Source organism: Stigmatopora nigra, chromosome 9 (genome assembly GCF_051989575.1).
Source record: "Stigmatopora nigra isolate UIUO_SnigA chromosome 9, RoL_Snig_1.1, whole genome shotgun sequence".
NCBI lineage: Eukaryota > Metazoa > Chordata > Actinopteri > Syngnathiformes > Syngnathidae > Stigmatopora > Stigmatopora nigra.
Genome location: NC_135516.1, coordinates 9,208,746 through 9,236,368, shown reverse-complemented (window position 1 = coordinate 9,236,368; position 27,623 = coordinate 9,208,746). Strand labels below are relative to the sequence as shown.

Below are 27,623 nucleotides of genomic sequence, written 5' to 3'. Positions count from 1 at the left end.
TGTGGATTTATTGATAGAAAAAAAATGAAACAAGACGACATTTAATCTTAATAACCTCCATAGCCTCTTGGAGCGCCTCCTCTGTAGCCCCCACCCCCGCGATAGCCACCGCCCCCACCTCCGCCGTAGCCCCCCCTGAAGCCCCCTCTGCCTCTGTAACCTCCCCCACCGTAGCCACCTCCCCCCCTGTAACCACCCCCACCGCCCCCTCTGTACCCGCCCCCACCCCTATAACCTCCTCTACCTCTGTACCCACCACCGCCGCCTCCTCCCTGGTAGCCGCCCCCACCTCCGTCAAAGCGTCCCATCTTGGGGGGTCGAGGGCCGTCGCCCATCCTGCAGAAACAAAAAGACGACCATTAAAGCCCAATTTGTGGCCAAAAATGTACCGAGCAATATCATCGAGATGTCTATTCAAACAATCAAATTTTTTTTACAGTTATAATGAAAACTAAACAAGCAAAACTAAGATTAGAATTCTTAGCAGAAACAACCTGCACATGACAAATATACATGTTCATAGTATGGCTGACCTTCGGGGCCCGGCGTTGGCCAAGTTAATGCCGGCGGCGGAAGGTCTGGAGAGGTGTCGGATGAGGTTGAGTAGCCGCTGGTTGGTTGGGTCCATCCCGGAGATGTATTCGGGGTCTTTGCTGACTTCCACCACCACGGCCTCCAGAGCCGCCCGCATGGCCAGGACGTGGCCCGCTGTCATGTGCTCAATCCGAAGCTTGATCCTGCCACACCAAATTCAATGCTCATTCAACCCCACTGATTTTTTCCCCCAAGCCTTACCAGGGACAAAAAACATTTTTCAAAAAACCTGACCCCAAGAAGGCCAATTTCATTCATGTCTAGTTAGTCAAAATATGTTGTAAAGTGTTCTCACCAGTCATCAAGCACCGCCACATTTCCGTCAGAAGACACTTTCTTGCAGGCGAAGAGCAGAAGCTGCAGCGCGCTAACCAACGTCATCCCTTTGGCAGAGATGGCTCGAGTGCGGATCTGACCGATGCAAAAAGCGTCAAGGAGGCGCACCGGTGGCCATTTTGAAGCAGAATGACAAGGCCGTCACCTTTTCGCTGAAGACGAAGAAGGGCGACGGGTAGGCCAGGTCGTGGTTGGTGAAGGGACAGTTGACGGAGGACTTGTGGATGAGGGCGTTTCGACCCTCGGTGGTCAAGATCTTCCGTTTCTCCTTGTGGAAGCAAACGTTGGGGTAGGCGCCGTACGTCAGGAGGGACACCACCACGTCCAAGTTGTTGTCCGGGCCCGACGCCGTGAACGTCTGCGTCAACAGAGTCTCTGTCGGGACGCAAATGAAGATTTGCGTACCAAAAGGATCAGGTGGGTCGAGGCGAGCTTGTCGGGGTACCTTCGGGAAATCCGGAGTTGACCAAAATGTCCTTCAGCTGAACTTTGGCCTCCCAGGTCATCCTCAAGGTGGCCATATTGAGCCGTTTGTGATCACAAAAACGCATTTCCGCCTCTTCTCCGTTGATTCTGAAACGGCGAAGGGGGCGGGGCAAGCGGTTTCTTAATAGTCCAGATTTAAATCTTATAAAAAGGTGGGCAAAGAGTTCAATCTAGTTCTCAATCGGCCAATTCTGTTTTAGGTGGCCCACTCGCCCACCTGACTTGGTCCCAGGCCTGGAAGACGCACAAGAGCGCCACGTGGTCCGAAAAGCGCGTGCCGGCAAAGTTCCTGTGGACGAAGCCCAGGCGTTTGCCCTCGTTGATGAACGGCTCTTGGAAGCAGGTGGCCGCCGAGATGGTGCACATGGCGTCCCCCACGCTGCAAAGACGAACGCCAGTGTTAAGACGGGAGACGCCGAGACCGCGGCGGCGGAAAGCGGAGGACACCCACTGGAAAATGCAGCCCATGATCATCATCTTCCCCAAGCGAGGCTCGATGGGCAAGCGGGCGAGGATGCGGCCTAACGGAGTCAGCTCGTCGTTGGAGTCCAGCGCGTCCAGTTCTGAAAGCAAAGGATGACCATTTTACACAGACTGATATTGGTACTATTCAGAGAATTGTATTATATTTGTACAATGACAATAAAAGCATTCAATTCCATTTTTACTAAATATTCAATTGCAGTTTTATTTGAACTGGGAAACCTGTCATTGAATAAATGCAACTGGAAATATTCTGATTCATTTTCTCCCATGTTGCATTGACGATAACAAGTGCGGTTTTAAATGCGCTAATCTTTCCGTAAATCCACCGACCTCTGAGCGTGTGCTCGGCCTCGATGACGGCGTCCAAGGGCGGCGGCTCGATAGCTTTGGACAGAAAGTGACCGATGGCGCCCAGCCTCAGCAGCTTGATGCTCAGAGCCACTTCGTGCAGAGGAGTCCGGAAGATTTCCGGAGTCATGTGTGTCTCCAGTCTACAAGTGGACAATCGGGGAGGAGGGGTGATCTCCCGTCCTCGGTCGGAGGGGCGCCATGCGGGGGCGGTCGTACCTTTCGAATCGCGCGCGACTGCAGAGGTGGAAACAGAAGCCGGCTCGGACACGGCCTGCGCGCCCTTTCCTCTGCTCCAGGTTGGTCTTGGAAGCCCACACGGTGGCATAGTTGGTCATGTTGTTGTGCGCTGTAAACAGCTTCACTTTTTGCCTGAGTATTACACACAAAACGGTTTGGTAATCATTCAATCACTTGTTCTTTCTTATTATTATGCAATCCACGAATGTTATGTCCACAGATCTGTTTTTTTGTGTCAGAACTTACTTGCAGGAGTCGATGACATATACCACGTCGTTGATGGTGATGCTGGTTTCAGCGATGTTGGTGGACAAAATCACCTGCAAGAACAAGCCCAGTACTCACATTTTAGTTAAACAGATCACATGCAGTCTGCTGTCTAGCCACCCCAGGCTTAAACACTGCCACAAAATTAAGTATAGATCAAAACTGGGTTGCTAGCAGATCTGGTCAAAATACTCATTCAATTCCACAGTGTGTCCCTCACCTTCCTAATGTTGTCCCCCACGGGCTCAAACACGAGACGCTGCTCCTCTCTGGGAATCTGCGAGTGAAGCGGGAGGATGCAGTAGCGGCCATTTCCTGGAAACCCAGAGCGAGTCCAGCGTCAGCACCGACGGCCGGCGCCAGAGCGGACCAAAAGGGCCACGTACCGAAGTGCGGGCTGGACTGCAAATGCTGCTGCATGGCGTAGATGAGGTTCCACCCGGGTAAGAAGACCAGCACGGCGCCCGACACCTGCAGCGTCTCGATGTACTTGAGCAGCGCCACCACCAGCTCGAAGGACATCTCCTTTTCGTTGAGTTGCCCCATGGAGCGCTTGGTCTCGTCCGAGTACTCGGGGCCGCACATCACGTTGCAGTTGACCTGCGGGGCTGCCGCGTCAGCTCCAACACGGCAGACGGCCGAGCCCACGCCGGTACTTACTTCCTCGTCCCCGCCTCCTTCGACATCTTTGTCCCGCTTCTTGCGGTCCGGCGGGGGCGGGACAAAGTTGGTCATCTGGATGCAGTCCTCGAGGAAGTATTCTGGACACGAGCAAGCAAAACATTAAAAATTTAAGTTGTGCAACGTGAAAGCGTTCTCCCGACCGCAAACGAACCTTGCACGGAGAAAGTTCTCCCGAACACTTCGATGACGGGGCAGTTGAAGAAATACTCTCGGAACATGCTGGTGTCGATGGTGGCCGACATGAGGATGACTCGGACCTGCGGGAAGGCCTGGACCACGTCTCGGAGGACCACCATCAAGAAATCCGTCTGCGGATAACAGGGAGGGTCAGGGCGTTTTGAAACGGCGCCCGGCGACGGAGGTGGGGACCCACGTTGATGTCTCTCTCGTGGATCTCGTCCACGATGACGTGACTGATGCCTCGGATTCCCGCCTCCAGTTTCCTGAGGAGCACGCCTGAAGAAGGGCGCAAAGGGTCAGGCGGCGCCGAAAGACGAAAGCCGAGACGACGGCTCGGCGCGTACCGATGGTGCAGAAAAGAACGCTGCCGTGGGGACGGGGCAGGATGGACTCAAAGCGGACGCTGTAGCCACAGCTGCCACCGAGATTCTCGGCCCGCTCATTGGCCACGCGCTCGGCTACCGACACGGCGCTGATCCTTCTCGGCTGGAAAGGCGAAACGAGAGGAATGAGTTTTTTAGCTGGCCTTTGTGTGAGCCGCAACAAATATTTTGTAGAAAAGTAATAAAGTCATTCAATATTATGTTACCTGCGTGACCACGATGTTGCAGTCGGCGGCTCGGCCCTCCTTGATGTAACGATCCAGGATAAACTGCGGCACCTGAGTGGTTTTCCCGCAGCCGGTGGCTCCTCGGATGATCACCACGGGGTTGTTTTCCACGGCCGACATGATTTCCTCCTCAAACTGTTTGACGGGCAGCTGCTCGCGATCCTTCAGCATCTACAAAATAGGCGCAGATTTCACGGCTCTGCTGGTGCGGGCGTCCATCATTGGGGCCAGTCACCTTGAGTAGGTCTTGATCGTGTTGTAGCCGCTCCATCATCTCGTCATGAAGGTCTTTACTGATCTGCTCTGGGGTGCACTGCAAGCAAAATGGCGGAGTAAATGGGGGACGCCGACAAATTGACGAGTCAGCCAGTGACTTACAAATGCCAAGGGCCCCTCATCGATGTTGCTGCTGGTCCAAGGGTTCCAATTGATTTGCGGAGGGGACCACGGCACCACCCCTGCGACGCTCTGCCGCTGAGACGGCTCAAACGTCGCCATCTTGGAGGGAATCAAAGACACCGTCTCGCCGGCACTCACGGGCTGGAACGGGAAGCGGACGTCATGCGAGTGACAATACCGAGGTAGCGCCGTCGGGTCGTTAGGTGACTCACAGGCAGGGGGATCTGGATTCGGAACTCTTCGGCCACCTCGGCCAGCTGCTGCTGAAGTTCCGGAGACACTTGAACTTGAAAGATATCCAGCTGGAGATGAAAGTGTGACGTTTGAGCTATTGGTGAAGACTTTTTGGAGCCGATCAAATTGTAAAAGGGCTTACGGTTTCGCCTTCCTTCTTCTTGGTGATCCCAGTGTAGGCCTCAATGACATCCAGATGATAGAGTTGGCGCACCACCGACAAAGCACAAGACTGCGCCGCCAGCTTCTTGTTGGAGCCGTGCTCACGCGCCGTCACATCTGCGGGGAGGAGCCAGCGCACATGTGTAACTACCCGAGGATTCCCAAAAGAGCAGCACGACAACAAGAGGGCAAGGCGGCGGCGGTCTTACTGCGGCCCAGTTTCCTCACAAACAGCTGCATCTCGGCAATAAAGCTCCTGTAAGCACAAGCGCACGTGCGTCAAGTCCGGCCCGGTGTTCCCGACGGGAAATTCTTGTCGACTCACCTGGAGCGCACTGACGTTTATGGCGCGTTTTTCTGCCGGACTTGAGCTTTTAAGAGACGCGGCCTGCCTGAGGGGGGCGTGGCCTGCGGGCAACAGCGTCATCAGAACTTTCCAGTATAGATCTTTAAAACGCCACCAGAACGCTTTAGTGCTTCCAAAGGCGTTCTCGTGTTTTTTTTTCATCTCAAAAGTTCTGATGACGCCGGCCCGCTCCGCTCTACGCCGGCAGAAAAACACGCACGGGTCAAAGGTCGGCAAGAACGGACGGGCGGCATCGATGAAGTGGCAGGCAGGTCAGAATAGGGGCCGGTCCGCAAAGTTTCTTCACAGTGGTATGAAATACTTGGTAACTTTAAAATGATGGATTAAAAAATATGGCCTTTAAAAACTAAATTCAAATTTTCTTTCATGAGTTCATCAGTAGTGGACGTCCCATCCACTTGAATTGAGGTGCGGTGGTCTCCCACTTCAAATGGATGGGACATCAATCACAGTCAATAGAAGCCAATGCCCAGCCTAAAACATTTCAATTGCAATGTGGTAAATAGAAGTATTTTGGAACATTTGTGGCTTTCTGGAGTACTACTCTACATATAGTCACCCATTTTGTTGCTCTCTTACTGACTGCCTGAGTAGAAATACAACAGCAGGGACACAAATGCATTGAATTGCATTGGGTACCGCGGTTCTAAAGAATTGGGTTACGGACCGGACCCTGGAACATTTTCAGAGATTGAATGATGCCGCCCGTCCGTCCTTCCGTCCGCCCGGAATACGCGCTCCGAGTTTCTGCTGCAGACCTGTTGTGGTCCGGCCCGACTTGGGTGTATTTATAGTCGGCGCTGGTCTCCTTTTGAAAGAACTGGTTTAGACGAGCCTTGGCGTTCTCCAGGGTCCAGTTCCCGTGAAGACTGGCGTTCAGGTCCACCTCCTCCGACTCCAAGGTCTACGGGTTGAGTAGAAGCCGAGTGGGCTCGGGAGAAGGTCTCGGGCTAAAGAGAGGGCGGACCTACCGCCTGAGCTTCTTGTTCATCCCGCTTGACGTAGTACTCTTTTAAGTTAGCGCCTCTTTCCCACTCGGCTCCTCCTCCATGAGCACCCGCGCCGGAGTACCCCAGTCCTGTTACCCCTGGAATTGGACCGGAGACATCTTCTGCAAGAAAAAAAATTAAAAATGTGAAGCTAAATGAACTCATTGCCTGCCATTGACAATAGTAGCTATCCAATTCCCTTAAACAGTGAAGCCTAGCTTTGGATGCTAACTGTCCAACCTGCCAATCAAAATAAAGTGGCAGTTTTTCAGGGATCTACCTTGTTCAGCCTTAACGACTAGGTGAGGAGGCAGAGGGCCGCTGGATGGCAGACTTCCAAAGGAAGGGCCGTCGTTTGCATTGGCGCCTGGCATGCCGACAGGCTGGGTCGCGCCCACCTGTTGCAAAGAAAACACGCACGTCTATGCGGGCGCTGGAGGAGGCGTGATCACGTGACTCACCCCCAGGGCGGGAACCTCGGCGGCGTTCATTTGTCCCGCTCGGACCAGAAAGTTGACAAAGTCACGAGCGGCGTTGGACTGCGCGTCCTTCTTGTTGGTGGAATTGCCCATCCCCGTGTAGTTGAAGCCATCCACACGCACCTTTGATTGAAAATAAATTCTGTAAGGTTTATTTTCCAATTTTAATTTTGCAAATGAATTTTTCTGCAATAAGAAACTCAATTTGAGTCCTAATATTGATATTTAGGACCACAGGCTAAGTTTCAAAGACCAACACACCTCACACATGAATCGGTTTTTGTTGCCTGCGGCGCGGATATCATAGTTGGGAGTCAACTTTTTCTTCCCGCACCAGGCATATAGGAAGTTCTTGATGTCTGCCATGGCGAGAACGAGACAAACGTCCTCTCTCCTCCCAGTAACCCTGTCCAACGACAACAAACAGATAGCCACTTCAATCAAAGGCATTATGAATGTTCATTTTGTCAATGAACCCAATTAAAAGTAAATGGTGGTACAATGTGTGTCTGTGTGTTCATTCACAAATACATGTTAGTTTAATTTAATTGATCCCTTGTTTCATTTGCATTTAAATTTGCATGTAAATTTGTTAAATGTAAATTCAGGTGTATAGGGAAAGGGTGAACAGAATTATAATGAAACCTCATTTGACTTCAATAATGCTAGACTTTAATTTGTTAGATTCATTAAGAGATTATAATTGTGTTATTAAACTACTATGCTAGTAACTAGACGTGCAGTTTTTCCCCTATTTTCATCAATACGACCAATGTTATTGTTTGCAGATCGACAAGCATTAGCTTTATTGGCATCTAGCCTCGCACTGCCTTTTGGCATTATTTTCCTTCTTCATAACCGGTTCTTTCAAGCGTTAACTCACTTTCAAGGCGCAATTGACTCCGAACTTTTTCTTATCCGGTGACTTAAAAAGAAAAAAAATCTGAATAAAAGATAATTTGTCAAGCAGGGATGAAGAAGTTGCACTCAGCGTTTGCTAGCTGCTTATTTCTTCCTCTGCGTTTTGCAACCAAGCGCCAGCAAGCAAGTGATCAACACACGCAGCACCCCTCGTGTTCTGGAAGAAGAAACGCAGATCTCACCTGACTCGATCATCTCAATTGGTCTCCATGGCGACAAGAAAGCTAATACTAGGAAAGGACATCTGATACCGCAATATAAATGTTTCATGTTTTACAAGTCAACACGCCCAGGAACAGAACTTGTAAGCGGGTAACAGGTAGGGCTTTTCTTCTGTTTTCCCGTCTTTTTACTCTTTTGGAGCAGGACACGCCTGGATTCAACACTTTTTCCCCTGGGTTGATTTATCTTCTTATGACTTGGTGATGCTCAGGTGATGGTGTCGGGATGGCGGATGGCAGGCAGCGAGCCATGTCGGCGTCGGGCGAGAGCCTCTACGCCCTCCTGGGCTTGGAACGGGGATGCACTCACGAAGATGTCAAAAAGACGTACAGGTGAGAGGCTTCAAATCTCGACATATCTATGACAATATTAACTTTACAATTAAAAAAAGTGAGTATTTAGTTATTTTCTTCTTACCCTGAATATGCACAACCATACACTAGAGGCAATTTTGAGTGTTCACGCAGCCTAACCTGCATATTTTTGGCATGTGTGAGGAAACTGGAGTACCCGTAAAAAAACCCACACAAGCCCAGTGAGAATGTGGGTACATGGGTACGATTACACAGGAAATTGGCATTGCGTTACCACCCGGACAAGAACCCAGAAAACCCCGAGGCGGCCGAGAAGTTCAAGGAGGTGAACGCGGCCCACGCCGTCCTGTCCGACCCGGGCAAGAGGAACATCTACGACGCTTACGGCTCGCTGGGGCTTTACGTGGCGCAGCAGTTTGGCGATGACAATGTCAACGCCTATTTTGCGCTCACCACATGGTGGGCCAAGGTCAGTGGTCACTTTCTGGAAATGGGGTTAGCTACTTTAAAAATATCGCGGTAACAACACAATGGCTGTGCGTTTTGTGCTCAGGGTTTGTTTGCACTGTGCGGGTTGCTGACGGGATTTTACTGCTGCTGCTGCCTGTGTTGCTGCTGCGACTGCTGCTGCGGACGCCTCAAGACCACGCCCCCACCTGACCAGGAGGCGGAGACTCTCTACGGCGACTTGCGGGATGACGACGGGGACGAGGAGGAGACGGGGGAGGAGGGGCTGCAACAGCCGACCCACGGTGAGATGCTTTAATAGGTCGCACTGTCGGGGAATGAAATAAGATGGCCGAATTTTGCATGTTTTTTTTTTGGGTGGTTGTAACTTTCGCAAAATTTGTGTGCACAGATGCGAGCGTGCCGGTGGTTCAGCAGCCATCCAACGCCAGCGAGAAAACTCAACTCATCTCAGATGGGCGGCGCCGATACGGCGACTCCTACGCATGACTGTGTTGAAATTTGAGCTAATTCATTAGAGTTGACAGTAAAAGAGGTCAAATCCATTTTAAATGGAAGGTTTGGCATCCACTGGTTGTGTTTCATTGCCATTGACATCCAACCCATTTTTTAATGTTTTGAAAGCGACAGCTTTGTTTGTAAAGATGAAAATCAGGGGTCACAAACCCATTCCGCAAAAAGGCCGTAGTGGGTCCTAGTCTTTGTCTCAACCGATCCAGTATCGGCAGTTTAACTTCTGTCTATTAAAATAAGTAGCACCTGTCTGCAATCAACTGATTACACTTGCAAACGGCTGCTGTAAACAGCAAGGGGTCACCCACCCCAATCTCCAAGGGCCCTTATCCATTGTATTTTCTATATAGTATCTCCTTCCTCCACCACACCCGAATCAAATGATCAACTCATCAGCAAACCTGGCAACTTCTAAGTTTTTCCAGTACCTCATTCGTTTTTTTTTAATCATTTCAAATTGTGTAGGCCGAATATCAACTTTTGTACGGGATTTTTTAAAGTATGTTTTTAGCAAAACCAATCTTATTTCACTCTGGTAGCTGGTACACTTCCTCCCTAGTTCAGCCCATTTTAAAGGTTGTCCAGACACTGTCATGCCCCCTATGACTTTTGACATATATGGGCATGTCGGCATGGTAACAGCTGACGTGCTGGCATACGGGTCTAAAAACAGACCGCGGTGTGAGCCGCTAGCTCGCCCGCTGGTCTTCGCACTCCACTCTGGCGAAAGCAGTTGGGCTACGTCCATAATCGGAGATGGAGAGTCTGGAGAAGCAACTGCTGTGTCCCATCTGTTTGGAAATCTTCTCCAAACCGGTGGTGATCTTACCCTGCCAACACAACCTATGTCGCAAGTGCGCCAATGACGTCTTTCAGGTGGGTGGACGCCCATAGACACGCCCACAAAGTCGTGGCCTTTGCCCAAGTAGTACTCGTCTTTGAGTTTCCTGTGCATTTGGGGGCCTACATAGGTCACTTCAGGTTGATTTGGAGCCACTTCCTGTTGATTTTACGGATTGGGCCCCCCAAACCCCCCCCCCCCTCTTGATTTTGGAGGTGGGGGTTGAAGGTCAATTTGAATGGGATCAAGAGTTAAATCACTCTAGTGGGTGCAATGTAATATTTGGAGTGAAGTTTTCTCTTTTTTTTCTTTAAAGAGGACTGGTCAAAATTGTTGGAAGTTGGAATGGTTGATAACGAACCACTATTCCACCAAGCGGATTTGGAATGATTATTTTTTGTGAATTTGAATTTAGCACTTTAAGGACTAATGAAAGTGGTTTGGACATCTCTTGTCGTCAATGGCACTGAAAGATAATAATCCCACATCAGGCGGCCAATCCCTACCTAAGCTCCAGAGGGGGTTCGACAACGTCGTCTGGCGGCCGCTTCCGATGCCCGTCGTGCCGCCACGAGGTCATCTTGGACCGCCATGGCGTCTACGGCTTGCAGAGGAACCTGCTGGTGGAGAACATCATCGATATGTTCAAACAAGGAAGCACAAGCAGGTAAGCGCAAAATGTCTGGCAAAGATTTGAAGCCACGCCCTCAACTCAAACTTTTAAAGAAAGAAAAATAGTGAAATGGCTTGACACTTTGCAGCAAGGAGATTTCACCTCCTGTAACGGAGGCGGAGCATCCCGTTTGCGAGCATCACGATCAGGAGAAGATTAACATCTACTGCCTGAGCTGCGGCGTGCCCACCTGTTCTCTCTGTAAGGTGTTTGGTGCCCACAAAGACTGCCGGGTGGCGCCGCTCGACATGGTTTTCACCAAACAGAAGGTAACCTTGCTAAATGCTACTGCGGTTAGCATGTTTCGTCCCTTAAGAGCACAATTCTGCACTTAAAGTGAATGAAATCAGCACAATGAATTGACCATTGGCAATTGAGTGTGTTCATCGCGGGCAGGCCGAGCTGAGTGAGAGCATTGCCGCCCTGGTGGGCACCAACGAGAGGATTCGGAGCATCATGGGGCATCTGGACGACACCCGCAAGGCGGTGGACGTCAGTGGATTTCCGCCATCGTGTAAGTCTTCGCCAGCATTCCCATAAACGGCCAGCGCGGCTTTCTAGGACAACGGGCGGCGACAAAAGTCCAGGGTGTGCGAGTCCTTCGACCGCCTTTTCGCCATCCTGGAGGCACGGAAGGGCGAGCTCGACGCACGCATCGGCACCGAGCAGCAGGAGAAACTGGACTACGTGGCCGGTCTACGCCAGAAGTACGAGCGGCATCTGGAGATGGCCGCCCAATTACTGGAAAACGCCGCTTCGGCTAACGCTCAGGCCGAGATGGCTGTCTTCCTGCAGGTCAGCCTCTGCGTTATTGATGTATTTTTGGTTTTCAGACCTGGCATTCGGTCTTAATTCATGAATTGGCCGTCACTGGCAGCCAATAAGTGAAGTGCAATGAAGTACTCAAAGTACAATGCGTTTTGGCCTAGGACAGCAAGCCGCTTCTGCAAAAGTGAGTGGCGGTCGCGCTTCAGAACGACGTGGCGGGCTAAATGAGCGCCGGGACGTGTGTGCAGGATGGCGGCGGGAAGCGACACGTCGGCTTTGGAAAAGGTACAGTCGGGCTACGAGAAGATGGAACACTTTCGGGCCAACTTCCAGCGCCAGAAGAGGGCCCTGATGGCCGTCTGCTTCCTTCATAGTAAACACTCTCTCGCCGTTTAGCTTTTTTCTTCACGAGGTTAGCTAACGATGTCATAACACGCTAGCAGGGAGACTCCGCCCAGCAGACGGCGATGAGGTTGAGGGTGGCAGAGAGGCAAACCAGGTGCCGAGGGAGAGTGCTGCAGAAGTGGGCGGAGCAGTAGCTTCAGAAGCCCCGCCTGCTGTCAAAGCGGCTCCTTCGTTTTTGGAGGCCACGCCCCCAAACAAAGCTCCTCCTCCTTCGGACATTGCGGCCCCACAGGTATGAATAGCCGGCTTCGGGTCAGCTGACGAGTTGTCTGTCGTCTTTAGCATTGTCCTGTGGCGTAGGTGGAGTCGCAGCGGCTTGACGACGAAAGCAAACACGTCTTTTCCTTCAGCTGGCTCAATCACAAGTGAATTCCTTCCTATCTTCTTCATGACTTTCATCATTAACATCACCGTTGTTCAATGGCAAACCCAATAAATGGGTGCTTTTGCCAAACGTCTGGATTTGAGTTACTACATCACAATCTTTTGCAGCAGCAGTTGTTCCAATCGCTAACGCAGTTCATGTCTTAGCAAGATGTCTCTCTCTATTTATATAGATATATCCAAGTGGTCCGACCTGGATTTGAACCCAGGTCCCCAGATCTGTGAGGCCAACGTGTTATCCACTCAGGCGCCGGGCCGCCTACAAAATAATCTAATTCTGAAAATGAATACTGTTCAAATGCATGATAAAGGTATAACCTGGTAAAGTTTTAATAGTTTTTTTTCAAAACAAACTATTGAAGTAAGCAAGAGTAAAAACTGAGGACTGTCAAGTACTCTAAGTCCATTTACCAAGTGATCATATTTGCCTTATAAAGCATTAAAAGGTCTTGAGGATCCAAAAAAAGGTTTACACAATCATAAGGTCTTTTAACAGGCTATTCATTGAAAGGGATGAAAATGGGGATGGTTCCATCAACTGCTGCAAGTGAAAAAAAGCAGCGAGAAATGAATCGCAAGATAGAGGTTGACTTTTTTTCGAACTGGTGTTTTTCCACCTCCACGCCAGCAGGGAGCGTTGATGCCAGTCGACCAGAAGGGATGACAGTGGCGTGTTTACAAGACTTGTTTCAGTGTTTTCTATTCAACGAACACCTTGGCGTACTTTCGATTTGCGCCGCCTTCGTACGATGCCGGTCCCGCGGTGCCTAAACAGCCCGGAGAGCGCTGCGCCAGGGCCGGTTGCGTCTGGGGCGGCCAGAGGTCCGAGCCGAGGTCTCACAGTGGTCCTCACGACGGCCGAAGCCGCGACGGATTGGTCGGTTCCACCGGGCGGCAGCCTCCGATCGGCCGCCGACGAGGAGAGCCGAATGAATCTCCGGCAAAAGCGCGGCCCGGGGCCCTACACCGGCTGCACCGCCATCGCTTCCCGGCTATGGGGACGAACATCGGCCTTTTTGTTAAAATGACATGCGATGATAAGCTATTAAAAAGGGCGAATATGGCCTTACCGGTCCGTCTCGGCTCGTCTGGTCCGCGGAGCGCGCGCTGCCTTTCTCCGCCTCGTCCTCACGTTGGCCGCGGAGGTCCTCCCCCTGCGGCGCTGGGCGGAGTTTCATCCCGGACCAGACGCTCCTTTTGTCGGATCGCTTTGGAGCCGACTCCCCGGGGCTTCGGGCACAAAGAAAGGACACTTTGACTGCAAGTACGGCCACCAAATCGCCACACAGTGTTCGAGAGCGTGAGGACTGGCCATCGATAGCTTGAGGTGAGTCTCAAGTAGACTTTTTGTCCATTAAAAAGGCTTTTGGGCCTCGTCGCTGGCGCCGTGTTGCCTTGGCTAGTTCATGGCGGCCTGTCGGTGAAGGCCCGCTTGCTAGTTCCAGCCGACGAAGCGCTTAAGAAGCACACCACCTCCACGGAAATCATCCCCACAACTAGTCAGTGCCAAATGTCTTAGTTTTTCTTCCTAAATGTCATAGGAGTCCCGCCTTTTCGTTTTCTTCTTCGTTTTCTGTGGCCCACGTGACTCGATACACGTCGCGACACGCGGAGTTTTTTTTCACGTCACTTTTTCGCTCGTTTCTACTTTGTTTCAAGGCCCAATTATTGAAAGCCTTGTGTTGGTGCCAGCGGAAGTTAAGCAGCCCTTTCCGGCCGTCCAATTGACGTCATTAACCGCGGACAACGTTAAAATGCGATGTTCTCAATGCATTTGGCAGTGCAATGTAGTAGTACTATACATACAATAGGATTGGGTCAAAAGTATCGAAAAGTATCAATACTGAAATTAACGAATATGTTATTTGATTGCAAAAGTATCAATACACGGTTGTTTTTGCACTAATCTTGCAGGGAATCTTTTTGCGTTTTCCTTGTTAATGTATCAGCTGCCATTGACGTCAATGGGCGTCCAATCCATTTTAAATGGGAAGGTTGGCAGCGAACAGACGAACGTTCAATCGCCGCCACCCTCACAGTTTAATGGATTGGACATATACTTGTGATGAATTAACTTAGAGTTTGAAGTCATATTTCAATGACGAGGAAACACCAAATGTTTCATTTCAATGTGTTCACGTTTTGTTTGCATGTGGGCGTGGTAAAGCAGAGGAGGCGGAGTCAGCTCGACCAGGCGCCGAGCAATGAACGGCAACGGCGGAGTCGTCGTCTCTGCGCTTCAGAGTGACGAACTGATGATCAGCACAGGTAAGCAAGAAAAAAATGATCAAACGGAGACGAAAAAAATGTCCAATGGGTTAAATAATGGAAACAGGACGTTAGCATCGTCGCTAACTATGTGCCCGCCCACAGACGAATGGTGTCAGGAGGATTGTCTGACTCTACTGGAGAGAATTCGGAGCCTGATCCCCAGTGAGGACACCTTGAAGTATAAAACCACCGAGTCGCACTTTGACTGGAACAAAGTGGGCTTCGGTAGCTTTACGGGAGAAATGTGTCGCCAGAAGTGGAGCAAAATGTCCACCGAGGTGAGCCCCTCCCCCTCTCATCAAACGGCCGCCGCTCCGAGGTGACGTTTCGACCATTTTTTTGTCTTCTTCAGGTGCGCAAGTTCCGAACCATGACGGAGCTCATCATGGAAGCCATCGACTTTGTCAAACATCCTTACAAAGGCAAGAAGATCAAGGTTGGTATATAGCTCAGGGGGTCATGCATGAATTTTGGGCCTTTTGAAAATCTGCCATCTGATTGGCTTATGGGTTTCCTTCCCATCCAGATGCACCCAGAATTCCCCAAGAAGCCCCTGACGCCGTACTTCCGCTTTTTCATGGAGAAGCGAGCCAAGTATGCCAAAATCTACCCAGAGATGAGCAACCTGGACTTGACCAAGATTCTGTCCAAGAAGTACAAGGAGCTCCCCGAAAAGAAGAAGGTGGGGTGCTAGCGGCGGGCGGGAGTTTCCACTCCACCAGGGAACTAACGCTTTTTGTTTTGCGGCCTCAGCAAAAATACATGGACGACTTCAAGAGCGAGAAAACATCTTTTCAGAAGAACATGGCCCAATTCAAGTAAGTAAGACCCCACACCAGCCAAACGGCGCCCCCACGGGGTTTAACGTTGGCTTTTTCGCCGCGGCAGACACGATTACCCCGAGCTGATAGAGGGGAAGAAAAAGTCGGACCAGCCCGACAAGCCCAGAACTCCACAGCAGCTTTGGTACAACCACGAGAAGAAGAACTACATAAAGATCCACCCCGAGGTCCGTCGCCGTCTCTTTGTCGATTGACGGGCTTTGTGAGTGACGCGTCCGCACCGCCACGCTGGTTGGTCCAGGTGAGTCCCAAGGAAATGAAGGACATCTTGAGGAGGCAGTGGTCACAGCTGTCGGATAAGAGGAGGCTGAAGTGGATCGGCAAAGCGCTGGAGCTGCAGAAGGACTACGAGGTAGGCCAAGTTAGACAAAGGCCGTCGCCCGGTGACTCAAACGTGACGCTCGTGTGCGTTCAGGACACCATGCGGGCCTATTACCTCGCTCACCCGGACCTCGGCTCCGAAGATCATGTGCGCTCCGTCCTCACCAAAGCGGAACGGCAACTCAAGGACAAGTTTGATGGACGGCCGTCCAGACCTCCACCGTGAGCACACACACACAAGGCCTTTAAAAGCAATGCAATAGGTTATGTGCAGGGTTTTACAAACCTGGTGGGTTGCCAGGGTTCTCACCTTAGCTGTAAAAAAAATATCGGTCATTCATTTTGTGAACCGCTTTATCCTCACCAGGGTCTTGGGGGTTCAAATTAGTCAACTAAAATGAATTTTGTCATCATAGTAACGGCTACTCGTTGTACTGCGCCGAGCTGATGGTCAACATGAAGGACGTCCGCAGTACGGAGCGCATGGTTCTGTGCAGCAAACGCTGGAAGATGATGACACAGAAGGAGAAAGACATGCTTCAAAAGCGCTGCGAGCAGGTCGGGGGAACGCTGCCCGGCTCGCCTTTCTCGTCCACGCTGACACGTGTCTTCCGTCCTCAGAGGAAGAAACAGTACGACGCTGACCTGCAGCGCTTCCTGCAGAGTCTTCCGGAAGAAGATCGAGAACGCGTGATGAGCGAGGAAAAGATGGGCGGATCCCGGGCCTCGACGGCCAGAGCCCGGGTTTCGACGGGCACCGGCGCCAGTCCGCACAGAGCCAGATCAACGGCGCTCAAGCTAGAAAAGGTTTGTTTGGTCCAAGTCATTTAGCATCAATGCTCTAAATACAGCATACAGACCTGTTTTCTCCGCCCCCAAAACTAGGAGTCCGAACTTTGGTCCCCACAAGGCGCCAAAAGGAGCGCCAAGCTGCCCGACACCCCTAAGACAGCAGAGGAGATGTGGCAGCACAGCGTCGCCGCCGACTTTCTCGATAAATGCAGAGTGAGCCATCGTCGTCCGCCACGATCAAAGACGTGTTTGGGGGGGGGCAATGTATTAAAAGGGGCTCTGGTTTGGGCGGCAGAGCGACCGGCGGCGAGCGCAGGTGGCCATGGACGATGCGTGGAAGGCTATGGAGAAGAAGGAGAAGATCCCCTGGATCAAGAAGGCTGCCGAGGACCAGAAACGATATGAGGTACTGCTCTTTAAAAAAAAAAAAAAACCCAAGAGTATGGATTTTAAGTTTTGGGTGGTACCAGTATGGATGCAACAATACTCATCTGGTAGTTAGTGAATGTGACTACTAACCTCATGCTATTCTGCGGTGTCTGGCAGAGGGAGCTGATGGACCGCAAGACGCCTCAGAAGAAGCCCAAGTTTGAAGGAGAACCTAAAAAACCTCCTGTGTGAGTGGCCTTGAAGGCGCGGCTAGGGCAGTGGGGGATTCAGCCCCTTCCATCGGCTTTTTTCCTCCAACAGGAGCGGCTATCAGATGTTCTCCCAGGAGTTGCTGACCAATGGGGAGCTCAACCACTTCAGCCTGAAGGAACGCATGGTGGAGATCGGCAAGCGTTGGCACACGCTGACGGTCAATCAGAAGAACGCTTATAAGAAGCATGTGGACGCCACGCAGGCGCGCTATCGCGTGCTGCTGGACGACTGGATCCAGGTACCCCCGCCACGCCCCTCACGTTGTCCGATGGAGTGAGCGATGGTTAACCACGCGGCCGCCGTTCAGACTCTGTCCCCACAGGATCTTGCCGCCTACAAAGAGTTCACCTCGCAGAAGCGTCGGAGTACGTCCAAAACTCCCGTCGGCCCCTCCCCTAAAATCCCGGCGAGAGGCAAGGCGACGCCTTCGGCGGTTAAGACGCCGCCCCCTGCCGCCAGCGCCACCAAGCGAGCGATGGCGTACCGCGCCAAGGTTAGTCTGCCGGGGCGCCGGGTTCAAGCGGCGTTCGCTGACCTTCCGTTTGCTTCCGCAGCAGGACATGGTGTCCGACTCGGGGGATGACAAGAGCGACTCGTCAGACTCCGACGACGATGATGATGACGAGGACTCGTCCGGGTGCAGCGACAGCGAGGACGAAGATGACGATGAGGTGACTTTTTGTTTATGGGTGGGTCGCCACAGCAACCGCATGACGCCCGCCTTCCTTCTCGTTTGTCACGCAGCACGACGAGGACGACGGAGAGCGAACGTCTTCGGGGCAATCCAGTGACTCGGACTAGCTCCGCCTACTCTTCGTGGACGGTGAAGGACGTCCAATGGCGTGTCAGCAACCAGTTGGGCAGACGCGTGTGGGCGGGATTTGTACAGGAACTAACACAGAATAAGAAATAAAAGCACTTTTTCTCTTTTAATCTCATCCTTGTGATTTATCATCTCACGTCGGAATTATTGAATAGAAATAATCCATCACCTATAAATAAATAACCTGACTTTTAGCCCCGCCCATGATTCCCCACCACACTCGTCATTTCTCCGGAAAAAACGTCACGAAGGTCCGTCGTGGAGTTTGGCGCGGAGGTACGTCTTGACCTCCTCGATGCCGTTCAGCTTTTCCAACTCGTGGTAGGGTAGCTGCAAAATGGGGCACGTAAGCTCGCGCTAAATGGCGGGCGGTCCAGCCGGGGGCGTACCTGCAGGATGGCATAGCCAAGTAGCTTCAAGTGGCGGTCCCTCATGGCGCGAGAACCCACCAGGATGCACGAATTGTGGCAGTAGTGCCACTTGTCATTCACAGAGATCACCAGTCTGATTGGGTAATATGAGATATAGACAAACAGCCCCTGTTTTGACAGGCGGGTCAACCCACCTGTTTATTGGCTTCTCTTCCGCCGAGGGCGGCGACGGAGACTCCCCTCGGGGGGCGGAGCCATCGCCGGGCCTCCCTGCCTCGTAGAAAGCCGTCGACTGGAGGTCCCCGGAGTTTCCCGTGCCGGCATCGTTTTCCAAGACGTTTCCGACAGAGAACTCGAAACCGGAGTTGGTGGTGGTGGCGCTTGACGAGGGGGGCGGGCTGCTCAGCGTGGAGCTGTCCCGACTATCCGGCGAGCGCTCTTCGGAGAGGTATTCGCCGCTAGACACGCAGTACTGCAATCCCGGGCCCGCGGTGGCCCCCGTCACCTCTCGGGCGCCGGCGTCCAGCGCGGCGAAGGACGTGGACAACTCGTGGATGTCGTCGGCCGCCGCTCCGCTGGATTGGATGGGGACAACCCGACCCGACGAGTCCATCCACAATAAAAAGTCTGGAGGCCAAACGACAATGTGGTAGTGGTGAAGTGCGCATACTTTGAGGGGTGCTGTGTACCTGTGTAGTATCCCGGAGGTAGTACTTGGTCCTGCTTGTAGTTTTCTTCACCGACAAGCTGCCTCAACGCCTCGGCCACGACGCCTTTATAACTGACACATTTCGTTCCATGGGGATATTACACAATTGCCTCCCCCGAATAGGGGAGAGGGGGGTTGTAGGCTAGCAGAGTCAGTGGCAGCTAAAACTAAAATGTTGGCACCCCATAAACTGTGACAACCAACCCCGTTCTCCCCTTCGGAAGCACGGTGGAGTTTTGCGTTACCTGTACTTGCGGTTGACCTCGTCGGCAGTGAGTGCGTGATGGAACATGAGCACCTTGAGGTCGGGGTGCAGGCGGGGGCCCCGGTAGTGGGGGTGCTCCAGCTGTAGGGCGGCGTCCAGCAGAGAGAGGTAGCGCCGCACGATCAGGGCGTACGGGCTGTCTGCAAGCGGTGCGCGAGCGTCAGCGCCAGACGTACGCCGCCGCCACCGCGTTTCGGAAGGCGGGTTACCGACTGGTCACATTGCTGATGAAGGTGGGAGAGAAGACCCGGTGCAGGACGGCGCCCGGGAAGCGACCCAGCTGGAAGAGCGACATGAGAATGTTGACGGTGGCCAGCGGCGAGCTCAGCGCTTTGGACTCCAGAACGCCTTCCAGGACGCCAAAGAAGGAGTCTTCGTCAGAGGGACGGTAGCTCATCCGGCTGAAGGGAAACACCAGCTTCTGGATCACCTGAGCCCAGCCAGCCACGTTCATTCAAATTAGTGGGGGGGTCAGGAAAGGGGGCGTGTGCGTACCCACCTTGCTGTCCAGGTGCTCTGCCTTCCTGACCAGGAATTTGGCGATGGCGTCGAGGAGCGCCGTCTCCCGCAGGCGGTGGCGCGCCACGTACTTGGAGATCAGCGACATGGTGGAGGCGCTCAGGCTCTCCTCCTTCTTGAGGAGCTCCTCTACCGCACACATTGACGCACGTGAGCCAAGGTCAAGGCGACCTTGGTTCACCGAGCGAGTGTGCGACTGACCCGCCAGGCTTCCAATGAACCTCTCCTGCCTGTTCTGGTAGAAGAGCTGCGAGCCGAAGATGAACTCCAAGCTCTTGTTGTCGGCTTCCCCGGCGCACGTCGCCAACATCTCGTCCAGTAGCGCCATTTCCTGGTCGCGCACGCCATTCACGCTGGCCAGCGCGTGTTTTACCAGGCGCAAGGTCTTCCTGAAAGACGAGAAAAAATCAGTTCAGGGGAGAAAAGCCAGTATGTGGGGCGACATTTTTGTTTTCTGTCAGTGGCATTAATTAGCATTGGCCTTAGCTAAAAATGCTAACATCGCTAATATTGGCACAATGGGGCACGTCAACATTGGAGGTTTCCAGCTAAGGACGACGCACAAGACGGAGGGTGTACCTGTTGGCCACCACCCGCTGGGAGTCAGGCGTGGCCCGCTCTCCCTCCTGCGCCACGGAAGTTTGTCGTTTCAGGCGGTAGTAGGACAACAGAAGGAAGAGCGTCTGGGGGTGGCGCTCCCGCTCCAGGTTCTTTTCCAGGGCCGGCAAGCAGGCCTCGGCCAGCGCGTTTTGGACGCCCGGGTAAAGTTTGACGCTGGAACTGAACACCATGGACACGTCCTTTTGGTTGAACTGAGCCAAGCGGGCGTGGCATTGAGCCTCCAGGGCCGCCACCAGGGCGCAATCGCCAGAAAGGCCTGAAAACGCCACGGGGTAACTTTGGTTGGATGTTATTTAGCTACTTTAGCTACTTTACTGCACCCATACATAATGTCCTAATATTCCCATTTTTTTCATGCTATTATTTAAGCGTTACTTGACCCTAAAATTCCGTGGCACTTTTACAACCTTTGTAGACTCACCAAGAGAGGCAGCGGCGTAAAGGCAGTTGACCACACTGAAGTTATCAAAGTTGGGGCAGTCGTTGATGATAGCGTCGCACAGCGACAAGAAGTCCTGCTGCTCCAGAACCTGACGCCCCGATGCTTCGGCGGCGGCGGTGGGCGGAGGTCCTTGCAGGAGTTGTGCTATCTTGTGCAGTGCCACGGCGTAATGATTATGGGAGATCTTGGCCGGGTTCTGAGACAGCCAGCGCAGGACCTCGTCCGGGCGGCGCGAACGTTCGATGAGACGCTTCATGGTGAAGAAAGTGTCGTAGCTCATCTTCTCCTGGATGAAGTTCCACGTCTTCTTCTTGGCGCCCGCCTGGGCGTGGACGTGGGCGCAGGTCGACGGCCAATGGGACGGCATCGGCGCCGGATGCGGCTGAAAGCGCGCTCCTCGGGGGCCCGGGTGAGACGGTCGAACGGGGGGCGGCGCCCGGCGCTGCTGAGGCTGCGGGGGCGTCGCCTCGGTCGCCAGTCTTCCACCTTTGGCCGCTTTTACTCCGCCTCCCGCGCCGTACGGGCGAGGGGCGTACATGCCGGCGACAATGGCTTGACTCAGGAAGCGCCACCCGCCAGATCCCCGCAACATGGTGACCGCGCCAGATCAGCTAAAGAAGCCGCTGCACTCCTGCGGAGAACAATATTGATAATATCACTGCCACGGGTCACCAGAAATGTGTTGTTATGATTTAAATCAGTGATTTGGCACTACTTTTGATAGTCATGAGGATATTTTTTTAAACATTTCTTGCTCATACATTGGCTGCCCATGACATGAGAAAAAACGTTTTAAAAAAAGTTTTTGTTAGTTTAGTAGCTATTACTTGTGTAGTATAATGGAATGTTGTACCAAGTACCTTCTTGAGTATTGATACACTATGTTATATATTTGTATACATTTTATATTGGTCACTTTAGTTTCCTGACAAATAGTAATCTGAGCCCACAGTGTGGTAATCTTTACCCACAATTTACTCATCTGTAACTAGTAACTGCAAAACCGTTTTGTTAACCATGAGCCAAATTGAATCATGGCAAAGTGGTTAAGTATACATAAATTAATTAAGAAATTATTCCAAGGACTCCAACAGATTGTTTTTCCTTATTCGATAGTTGCAATATCATTGTACGTCATCAAACGTCACAGCTGATAGTTGTCGGCAGACAGCTAGCCATTAGAAGAGGCTAACAGCCGCCACCTAGCTTAAAACAGTCCGGGTTTGAGCAACAAAAGGCGGCAAACAGTGTCAATAAGAGTGTGACAGCAACGCCAAGTTGGGGAAAAGTCGCGTTAGCTGCCAAGAAGCTAAAAAGCGGACACGTTAGCCTCGGCGTGTCCCCCTGCTCAGTTGACATGGCGAAAAAAAGGAGGAAAAGTGTACTAAATTGAGCTAGCCTCTCACGGTTACCTCATAATCTATGTCGAAGAATTGCGGCCGCTGTCAACGTTGTTTGACCGCGGAGGAAAGCAGCGGTCAGTCGTCTCATTCCTCCACACAAGCGGCACACGGCGCACTGCCTTACCTCGGCTACCCGGCATGCAACGCCCGCCGCGCCCTCACAAATATCCCACGAAGCCTACAGATAGTTACGCACTCCCCAACTTGTATGGCATTCAAATGCACTCGCGACACTTTAAGTTAATATTCCTCAACGCTGAAAGCTTTATTTCACGTTATGTTCACTTCAGGCGAGAGTCGTCTCATCGCAACGAAATGCATTGTGGGAAATGGAGTTTACTTCGTCCACAGACGAGGAAATTATGTCGTTGCTCTATGTCTGCCAATTGGGGGCGTTCCACGCTGTCCTCGCCGTAAATTAGTCCCACGAAGAAGACGTGCGTGATAAACATGGTGACCAGGGACGATTACGGAATATAGTGATGTTGAACTTGACTATTAGAGTGCTCTCTTAAGAGGTTGTCGTCGCTTCCTCTGGTTGCGTAACCATGGCGCACCGCTACCTTCGCCTATCGGCGGGCTGCCGTAACATCTTGCGGCTTCTTGTGGCTCCTTCGCCCGCCGCCAGGAGACTGGTAAGTGCGTCTCTTAAGCTAAGGGCTAACCTAGCAAACGATTTTGTCAATACGCGACCTGCCTTGGGCATGCGCAATAGCTCTGCCATCTTTGCCATTTATACTCATAACGTAGTACTACAGCGTTGTATAGCAGTTGACTAAATACTGTCTTAAAGGCTTCAATTAACTTTGTTTTGATGTTATTAAAATATTGGTGTACCCTTTGAAGCAACCGTGTGATCACTGCAGCAATGCATTGAGTAAAGTGGAAAGAAATCTGGAAATTCTGTTTGATTTTTGGGGCAGGTAACGAAACAGCTGGTGAGTGGGCAGAGTTTGTTAAGCGAGCTTCTAGTGGCCTGCAGAAGTTTGACCTCCAAACCCCCCAAAGGTTGTCCTTCTACTCCTTCGTCTTCATCTTAGAAACATGTTTTACGTTTGCTTGTTCTTGCAGGATTTGAAAAGTATTTTCCTGACAGTCAGAAGAATTCTGGCCAGACTCCAGACAAAGGTGACATTGAAATACAGTCTTCATCAACAAACAATTAAACACAGTTTATGTTTGTGTATGTTAATGTCTGGTCAACATTAACCGCAATATTTGAAGTATCACTGTATTCATATAAAACTGTCAACAGATGCCAAAGCTGACGATGCCCCGAGAGAGGCGGGGCCACCTGGTGGGGGAGGCGGTTCGGGAAGTGGAGGGGAAGGCGGCCCGGGAAGTGGAGGGGGAGGCGGAAAACGGGGCGGGCGGAAAGAGTCCAACTGGTACAGCCGTCTACAGAAGGTTAGTGCGCTCTTGCTCACATGGATGGTAGACGTTATCCTATCCATTCGTGACAATATTGCTATGCTCAGAAATCCATCCTAATGGACAGTCCATGTTTGCAGGGAGACATTCCATGGGATGAGAAGGAGTTCCGGATGTACTTTCTAAGCGGTGTGGCCTTCTGGACTGCTGTCAGCTACTACTTTCTGTTCAGGGATGGAGGTCGAGAAGTCACCTGGAAAGACTTTGTGAATAACTTCTTGTCCAAAGGAGCGGTGAGTCAACTGTGCCATTGATGGCGAGTGGAGATGATGACGTGCGTCTTGCCTTTCATTCCTTAGGTGGATAGACTGGAGGTGGTCAACAAGCGCTACGTCAAAGTCATTTTCTCGCCCGGAAAGTCACCTGTGGAAGGGGTGAGTCGACATCTAAGACTACATAGACAGTAGGGACGGATGTCTTTGCAGTGTCAAAACTATTGTAGCAACATTTCACCAAATAATGTATAATATAGCACCAATTGATTGCTAGCCGGTTTAGCCGCTTGGCGCACGTGCTAATCCTTTTTTTTCTTGCCCCCGCAGCAGTACGTGTGGTTCAACATTGGCAGCGTGGACACTTTTGAGAGGAATCTGGAGAGCGCTCAATACGAGCTGGGCATCGATGGCGAGAACCGCGTGCCCGTCGTCTATGCCACCGAGAGCGACGGGTGAGTGCCCGAGCCGGCAGAGCGCGGTGGGGATTTGTTGACGCCGTCTTCTTTGGGCCTCCAGGAGCTTTCTTCTGAGCATGCTGCCCACCGCCCTCATCATCGGCTTCCTGCTCTTCATGCTGCGACGAGGGCCGGCTGGGGCGGGTCGCCCCGGCCGCGGAGGCATGGGCGGCCTTTTCAGCGTCAGCGAGACCACCGCCAAGATCCTCAAGGACGAAATCGACGTCAAATTCAAAGACGTGGCCGGCTGCGAGGAAGCCAAGTTGGAAATCATGGAGTTTGTCAATTTTCTTAAGAACCCCAAGCAGTACCAGGACCTGGGGGCCAAGATTCCCAAGGTCAGGCAGCCAAAGGGGCCGAGTAATTGGAAGGCGTGCGCTCTGACCCATGTGCACGCCGTCGGCAGGGCGCCATCCTGACGGGGCCTCCGGGCACGGGGAAGACGCTGCTGGCCAAGGCCACAGCCGGCGAGGCCGACGTCCCCTTTATCACCGTCAACGGGTCCGAGTTTCTGGAGATGTTTGTCGGCGTGGGCCCGGCTCGGGTGAGCGCCGATCCCCTCGCGTCCGTCCCATATCTTCCCCTCTGGTCCTTTTATGCGGCTTCCCCCACAGGTCAGAGATCTATTCGTCATGGCTAGGAAGAACGCGCCCTGCATCCTCTTCATCGACGAGATCGACGCGGTGGGACGCAAACGGGGGCGGGGAAACTTTGGCGGTCAGAGCGAGCAGGAAAACACCTTGAACCAGCTCCTAGTGGAGATGGATGGTCAGGAAAATAGTTTTGCAGTATTGTCTTGTTTTTCTATTTACGTCAATAGGTGTTTTCAATATCACTCTTTCCACTCTTTTACTAATTGTCAACACATTCTCTGTCAGGGTTCAACACGGCGACTAATGTGGTGGTCCTGGCGGGAACCAACCGAGCGGACATCTTGGATCCAGCGCTGCTCAGGCCCGGACGCTTCGACAGGCAAATTTACATCGGTGAGCGAAAATCCCGACGGGCCGGGTGAATTGGCGTCAAACGTTAATCTCACCCCGGTTATCTTCCCAGGTCCTCCTGACATTAAAGGTCGAGTTTCCATCTTTAAAGTCCACCTTCGTCCTCTCAAGTTGGACCCCAATGCCAATAAAGAAGGTTTGGCGCGCAAAATGGCAGCGCTCACTCCTGGCTTCTCGGGTAAGGTTAGCGAGTCTGGTTAGATTGATTCATTTTGATAGGTGAAGCTATGCAAAAATAGGATTTCATTCAAGTGTGGTCAACAGGCGCCGATATCGCCAACGTTTGCAACGAGGCGGCTCTCATTGCCGCGCGGCATCTCTGCGACGCCATTGAGGAGAAGCACTTTGAGCAGGCCATCGAGCGGGTCATCGGAGGTGAGCGCCCACGTAGTTACCCAGGTACAAAAGAAAAGTACAACATTTTGCTTTTTAAACATTAAGGCCTGGAGAAAAAGACACAGGTCCTCCAACCGGAGGAGAAGAAGACGGTAGCCTATCACGAGGCAGGACACGCTGTCGCCGGCTGGTTTCTGGAGCACGCGGACCCCTTGTTAAAAGTGGGTGCCACTCCAATTAGCAATTGCTGTGATCATCACTGGGACTGAAAGTGTTAACGTATGCTCCCTCCTGACCTTCAGGTGTCCATCATCCCTCGTGGGCGTGGCTTGGGCTACGCCCAGTACCTCCCCAAGGAGCAATTCCTGTACACGACAGAGCAGCTGCTGGACCGCATGTGCATGATGCTGGGGGGCCGCGTGGCCGAGGAGCTTTTCTTCGGCAGGGTGACCACCGGCGCCCAGGATGACCTCCGCAAGGTCACCCAGAGCGCCTACGCCCAGGTGAGTCAGAGGTGGTTGGTGGCTTTGCTAACGCTAGCCGAGCCAAGCCAGATGAACCTGGGCTTTGCGCTTGTCGCAGATCGTGCAGTTCGGGATGAACGCCAAGGTGGGCCAGGTGTCCTTCGACCTACCCCGACAGGGCGAGATGGTTCTGGAGAAGCCGTACAGCGAGGCCACGGCTCGCCTCATCGACAGCGAGGTCCGCACGCTCATCGCCGACGCCTACCACAGAACGCAGAAACTTCTCAACGACAACAGGGCCCAAGTGGAGATGGTAAGGAGGACTCTGGATCGGCACATGCTCTTCTTCAGCTTTTAATCTGTGTCCTCGTCTACCTGAAGGTGGCGCTGCGGCTGCTGGAGAAGGAGGTTCTGGACAAGAACGACATGGTGGAGCTGCTGGGAAAACGGCCCTTCTCTGAGAAATCCACATATGAGGAGATGGTGGAGGGCACGGGCGGAGAGGACGAGGACACCACACTGCCTCTGGGTCTCAAGGAGTGGAACCGGGAGAGAAAGGACAAGGAGGAGAGCCAGGAAGAACAAGTGGCCCGCCAGATCTCTGGGGGAATGCCCTTTTAGTCTTCTACCGACCGGAGTTCCACTGGGAGCTCCCGGAGATTCGCAAACACTTCCAAAGAATTCAGAAGCTTCTGGTAAACAAGATGACTTTATTTATTGAGCCCATGCTAATGCACAAATCCGATGTTGATGGATGTACAACTAGTTTGAATTGGATGTATATCGCTATTCGATTATCGGTAAGTAGAAAATCTCAAGTGTTGGTGAAGCTATGTGCATAAGACATCAATAATCAAATACTGATATACACTCTAACATGTCACACTTGCTATGTGGATCAAGACACCAGTAAAGTTGGATTGAAGAAGCGACAACGATTTCTCCCTGTGTTGAAAAAGTATTACTTTTGATTTGTGGGCGAAAATGTGCGAGTCCCGGTCATGCACATGGATATAACATTCATCACGCTACCTTCAGCTGCCATTATCTTGTAGTGCACAGGTGTCAAAGTTGCGCACATGAAATCGAGTTGACGTTAACACGGCCTGCGAAGTAACCCAAGTTTGACACCCTTGCCCTATACCACGGGTGTCAAAGTGGTGGCTCTGGGGCCAACTGTGGCCTGCCGCATCGTTTTGTGCGGCCCGAGTAAGTTAATCATGAGTGTCGACTCTGTTTTAGGATCAAATTCAAATAAAGATGATAAATGTATATAATATTTCCTGATTTTCCCCTTTTTAAATCAATAATTGCATTTTTTCTTTTT

At 52.1% G+C, this 27,623-nt stretch overlaps 6 protein-coding genes and 1 long non-coding RNA gene across 11 annotated transcripts; 4 read left to right on the top strand and 3 right to left on the bottom strand.

The window, feature by feature from the left end:
• Positions 1-47: 47 nt before the first annotated feature.
• dhx9 (DEAH (Asp-Glu-Ala-His) box helicase 9) lies at positions 48-7,915 on the bottom strand. Its single transcript, XM_077725139.1, has 28 exons — positions 7,745-7,915; positions 7,123-7,267; positions 6,844-6,984; positions 6,663-6,780; positions 6,365-6,504; positions 6,152-6,297; positions 5,236-5,282; positions 5,007-5,143; positions 4,843-4,932; positions 4,610-4,771; positions 4,467-4,544; positions 4,211-4,402; positions 3,966-4,107; positions 3,815-3,897; positions 3,593-3,749; positions 3,418-3,518; positions 3,144-3,357; positions 2,978-3,072; positions 2,737-2,810; positions 2,470-2,622; positions 2,233-2,393; positions 1,868-1,979; positions 1,634-1,795; positions 1,376-1,503; positions 1,076-1,305; positions 890-1,005; positions 534-737; positions 48-336 (listed from the first exon to the last, which is right to left on the bottom strand). Exons 2-28 carry the CDS (start codon positions 7,225-7,227, stop codon positions 48-50), a joined length of 3,777 nt encoding a protein of 1,258 aa, XP_077581265.1. The 5' UTR covers positions 7,228-7,267; positions 7,745-7,915.
• Positions 7,916-7,993: 78 nt separating this feature from the next.
• Positions 7,994-9,275, top strand: LOC144201709 (dnaJ homolog subfamily C member 5-like). The gene is made up of 5 exons (XM_077724468.1): positions 7,994-8,101; positions 8,216-8,336; positions 8,574-8,787; positions 8,872-9,070; positions 9,178-9,275. Exons 1-5 carry the CDS (start codon positions 8,044-8,046, stop codon positions 9,273-9,275), a joined length of 690 nt encoding a protein of 229 aa, XP_077580594.1. The 5' UTR covers positions 7,994-8,043.
• Positions 9,276-9,992: 717 nt separating this feature from the next.
• On the top strand, positions 9,993-12,440 carry LOC144201236 (tripartite motif-containing protein 55-like). 4 transcript variants are annotated; one of them, XM_077723719.1, is made up of 9 exons: positions 9,993-10,175; positions 10,632-10,807; positions 10,902-11,082; positions 11,210-11,305; positions 11,375-11,608; positions 11,743-11,765; positions 11,830-11,954; positions 12,025-12,218; positions 12,287-12,440. In XM_077723719.1, exons 1-9 carry the CDS (start codon positions 10,056-10,058, stop codon positions 12,353-12,355), a joined length of 1,218 nt encoding a protein of 405 aa, XP_077579845.1. In that variant the 5' UTR covers positions 9,993-10,055; the 3' UTR covers positions 12,356-12,440. The 4 variants fall into 4 exon arrangements, with proteins under 4 accessions (XP_077579845.1, XP_077579844.1, XP_077579846.1 ...); XM_077723718.1 differs by having other exon boundaries at positions 12,022-12,218; XM_077723720.1 differs by lacking the exon at positions 12,287-12,440 and having other exon boundaries at positions 11,748-11,765; positions 12,022-12,192.
• A 236-nt stretch (positions 12,441-12,676) lies between these two features.
• Positions 12,677-15,939, bottom strand: LOC144201238 (uncharacterized). Its single transcript, XR_013327299.1, has 2 exons — positions 13,441-15,939; positions 12,677-13,362 (listed from the first exon to the last, which is right to left on the bottom strand). It is a non-coding gene; the product is annotated as an uncharacterized LOC144201238 (long non-coding RNA).
• Positions 13,023-18,171, top strand: ubtfl (upstream binding transcription factor, like). The gene is made up of 18 exons (XM_077723717.1): positions 13,023-13,697; positions 14,538-14,638; positions 14,744-14,919; positions 14,994-15,077; positions 15,168-15,323; positions 15,395-15,459; positions 15,530-15,650; positions 15,725-15,835; positions 15,899-16,026; positions 16,221-16,362; positions 16,426-16,611; positions 16,690-16,809; positions 16,892-17,002; positions 17,143-17,213; positions 17,287-17,476; positions 17,546-17,731; positions 17,793-17,909; positions 17,983-18,171. The coding sequence occupies exons 2-18, from the start codon at positions 14,575-14,577 to the stop codon at positions 18,037-18,039; spliced, it is 2,085 nt and encodes a 694-aa protein (XP_077579843.1). The 5' UTR covers positions 13,023-13,697; positions 14,538-14,574; the 3' UTR covers positions 18,040-18,171.
• On the bottom strand, positions 18,149-22,701 carry fastk (Fas-activated serine/threonine kinase). Its single transcript, XM_077723722.1, has 11 exons — positions 22,401-22,701; positions 20,968-21,619; positions 20,505-20,802; positions 20,127-20,314; positions 19,906-20,054; positions 19,620-19,836; positions 19,387-19,546; positions 19,122-19,213; positions 18,627-19,059; positions 18,451-18,565; positions 18,149-18,391 (listed from the first exon to the last, which is right to left on the bottom strand). Exons 2-11 carry the CDS (start codon positions 21,578-21,580, stop codon positions 18,305-18,307), a joined length of 2,352 nt encoding a protein of 783 aa, XP_077579848.1. The 5' UTR covers positions 21,581-21,619; positions 22,401-22,701; the 3' UTR covers positions 18,149-18,304.
• Positions 22,702-22,802: 101 nt separating this feature from the next.
• afg3l2 (AFG3-like AAA ATPase 2) lies at positions 22,803-27,574 on the top strand. 2 transcript variants are annotated; one of them, XM_077723715.1, is made up of 17 exons: positions 22,803-23,026; positions 23,315-23,399; positions 23,463-23,519; positions 23,647-23,798; positions 23,903-24,055; positions 24,122-24,196; positions 24,368-24,489; positions 24,554-24,830; positions 24,899-25,036; positions 25,107-25,260; positions 25,371-25,478; positions 25,549-25,674; positions 25,761-25,871; positions 25,938-26,053; positions 26,135-26,335; positions 26,415-26,609; positions 26,678-27,574. In XM_077723715.1, exons 1-17 carry the CDS (start codon positions 22,940-22,942, stop codon positions 26,915-26,917), a joined length of 2,397 nt encoding a protein of 798 aa, XP_077579841.1. In that variant the 5' UTR covers positions 22,803-22,939; the 3' UTR covers positions 26,918-27,574. The 2 variants fall into 2 exon arrangements, with proteins under 2 accessions (XP_077579841.1, XP_077579840.1); XM_077723714.1 differs by having other exon boundaries at positions 24,365-24,489.
• The last annotated feature ends 49 nt before the right edge of the window (positions 27,575-27,623 follow it).

Bases quoted from the DNA above. Each gene is read 5' to 3' on its own strand.
- fastk (XM_077723722.1), bottom strand. From the start codon at position 21,580: ATGTTGCGGGGATCTGGCGGGTGGCGCTTCCTGAGTCAAGCCATTGTC. The intron at 19,547-19,619 runs GTCGGTAACCCG...CACCGCTTGCAG, and splicing joins CTTCATCAGCAATGTGACCA to ACAGCCCGTACGCCCTGATC. The intron at 19,214-19,386 runs GTAACGCAAAAC...GAAATGTGTCAG, and splicing joins GAGGTCAACCGCAAGTACAG to TTATAAAGGCGTCGTGGCCG.
- dhx9 (XM_077725139.1), bottom strand. From the start codon at position 7,227: ATGGCAGACATCAAGAACTTCCTATATGCCTGGTGCGGGAAGAAAAAG. The intron at 5,283-6,151 runs GTCTGCAGCAGA...TTGTGCTTACAG, and splicing joins GTCGGGCCGGACCACAACAG to GAGCTTTATTGCCGAGATGC. The intron at 1,980-2,232 runs GTCGGTGGATTT...CTTTGCTTTCAG, and splicing joins GGCCGAGCACACGCTCAGAG to AACTGGACGCGCTGGACTCC.
- afg3l2 (XM_077723714.1), top strand. From the start codon at position 22,940: ATGGCGCACCGCTACCTTCGCCTATCGGCGGGCTGCCGTAACATCTTG. The intron at 23,027-23,314 runs GTAAGTGCGTCT...TTTTTGGGGCAG, and splicing joins CGCCCGCCGCCAGGAGACTG to GTAACGAAACAGCTGGTGAG. The intron at 24,490-24,553 runs GTGAGTGCCCGA...TTGGGCCTCCAG, and splicing joins TATGCCACCGAGAGCGACGG to GAGCTTTCTTCTGAGCATGC.
- LOC144201236 (XM_077723718.1), top strand. From the start codon at position 10,056: ATGGAGAGTCTGGAGAAGCAACTGCTGTGTCCCATCTGTTTGGAAATC. The intron at 11,083-11,209 runs GTAACCTTGCTA...CATCGCGGGCAG, and splicing joins TGGTTTTCACCAAACAGAAG to GCCGAGCTGAGTGAGAGCAT. The intron at 11,766-11,829 runs GTGAGTGGCGGT...ACGTGTGTGCAG, and splicing joins AGCAAGCCGCTTCTGCAAAA to GATGGCGGCGGGAAGCGACA.
- LOC144201709 (XM_077724468.1), top strand. From the start codon at position 8,044: ATGTTTCATGTTTTACAAGTCAACACGCCCAGGAACAGAACTTGTAAG. The intron at 8,337-8,573 runs GTGAGAGGCTTC...ACGATTACACAG, and splicing joins GATGTCAAAAAGACGTACAG to GAAATTGGCATTGCGTTACC. The intron at 8,788-8,871 runs GTCAGTGGTCAC...TTTTGTGCTCAG, and splicing joins TCACCACATGGTGGGCCAAG to GGTTTGTTTGCACTGTGCGG.
- ubtfl (XM_077723717.1), top strand. From the start codon at position 14,575: ATGAACGGCAACGGCGGAGTCGTCGTCTCTGCGCTTCAGAGTGACGAA. The intron at 14,639-14,743 runs GTAAGCAAGAAA...GCCCGCCCACAG, and splicing joins CGAACTGATGATCAGCACAG to ACGAATGGTGTCAGGAGGAT. The intron at 16,027-16,220 runs GTGAGCACACAC...TTGTCATCATAG, and splicing joins CGGCCGTCCAGACCTCCACC to TAACGGCTACTCGTTGTACT.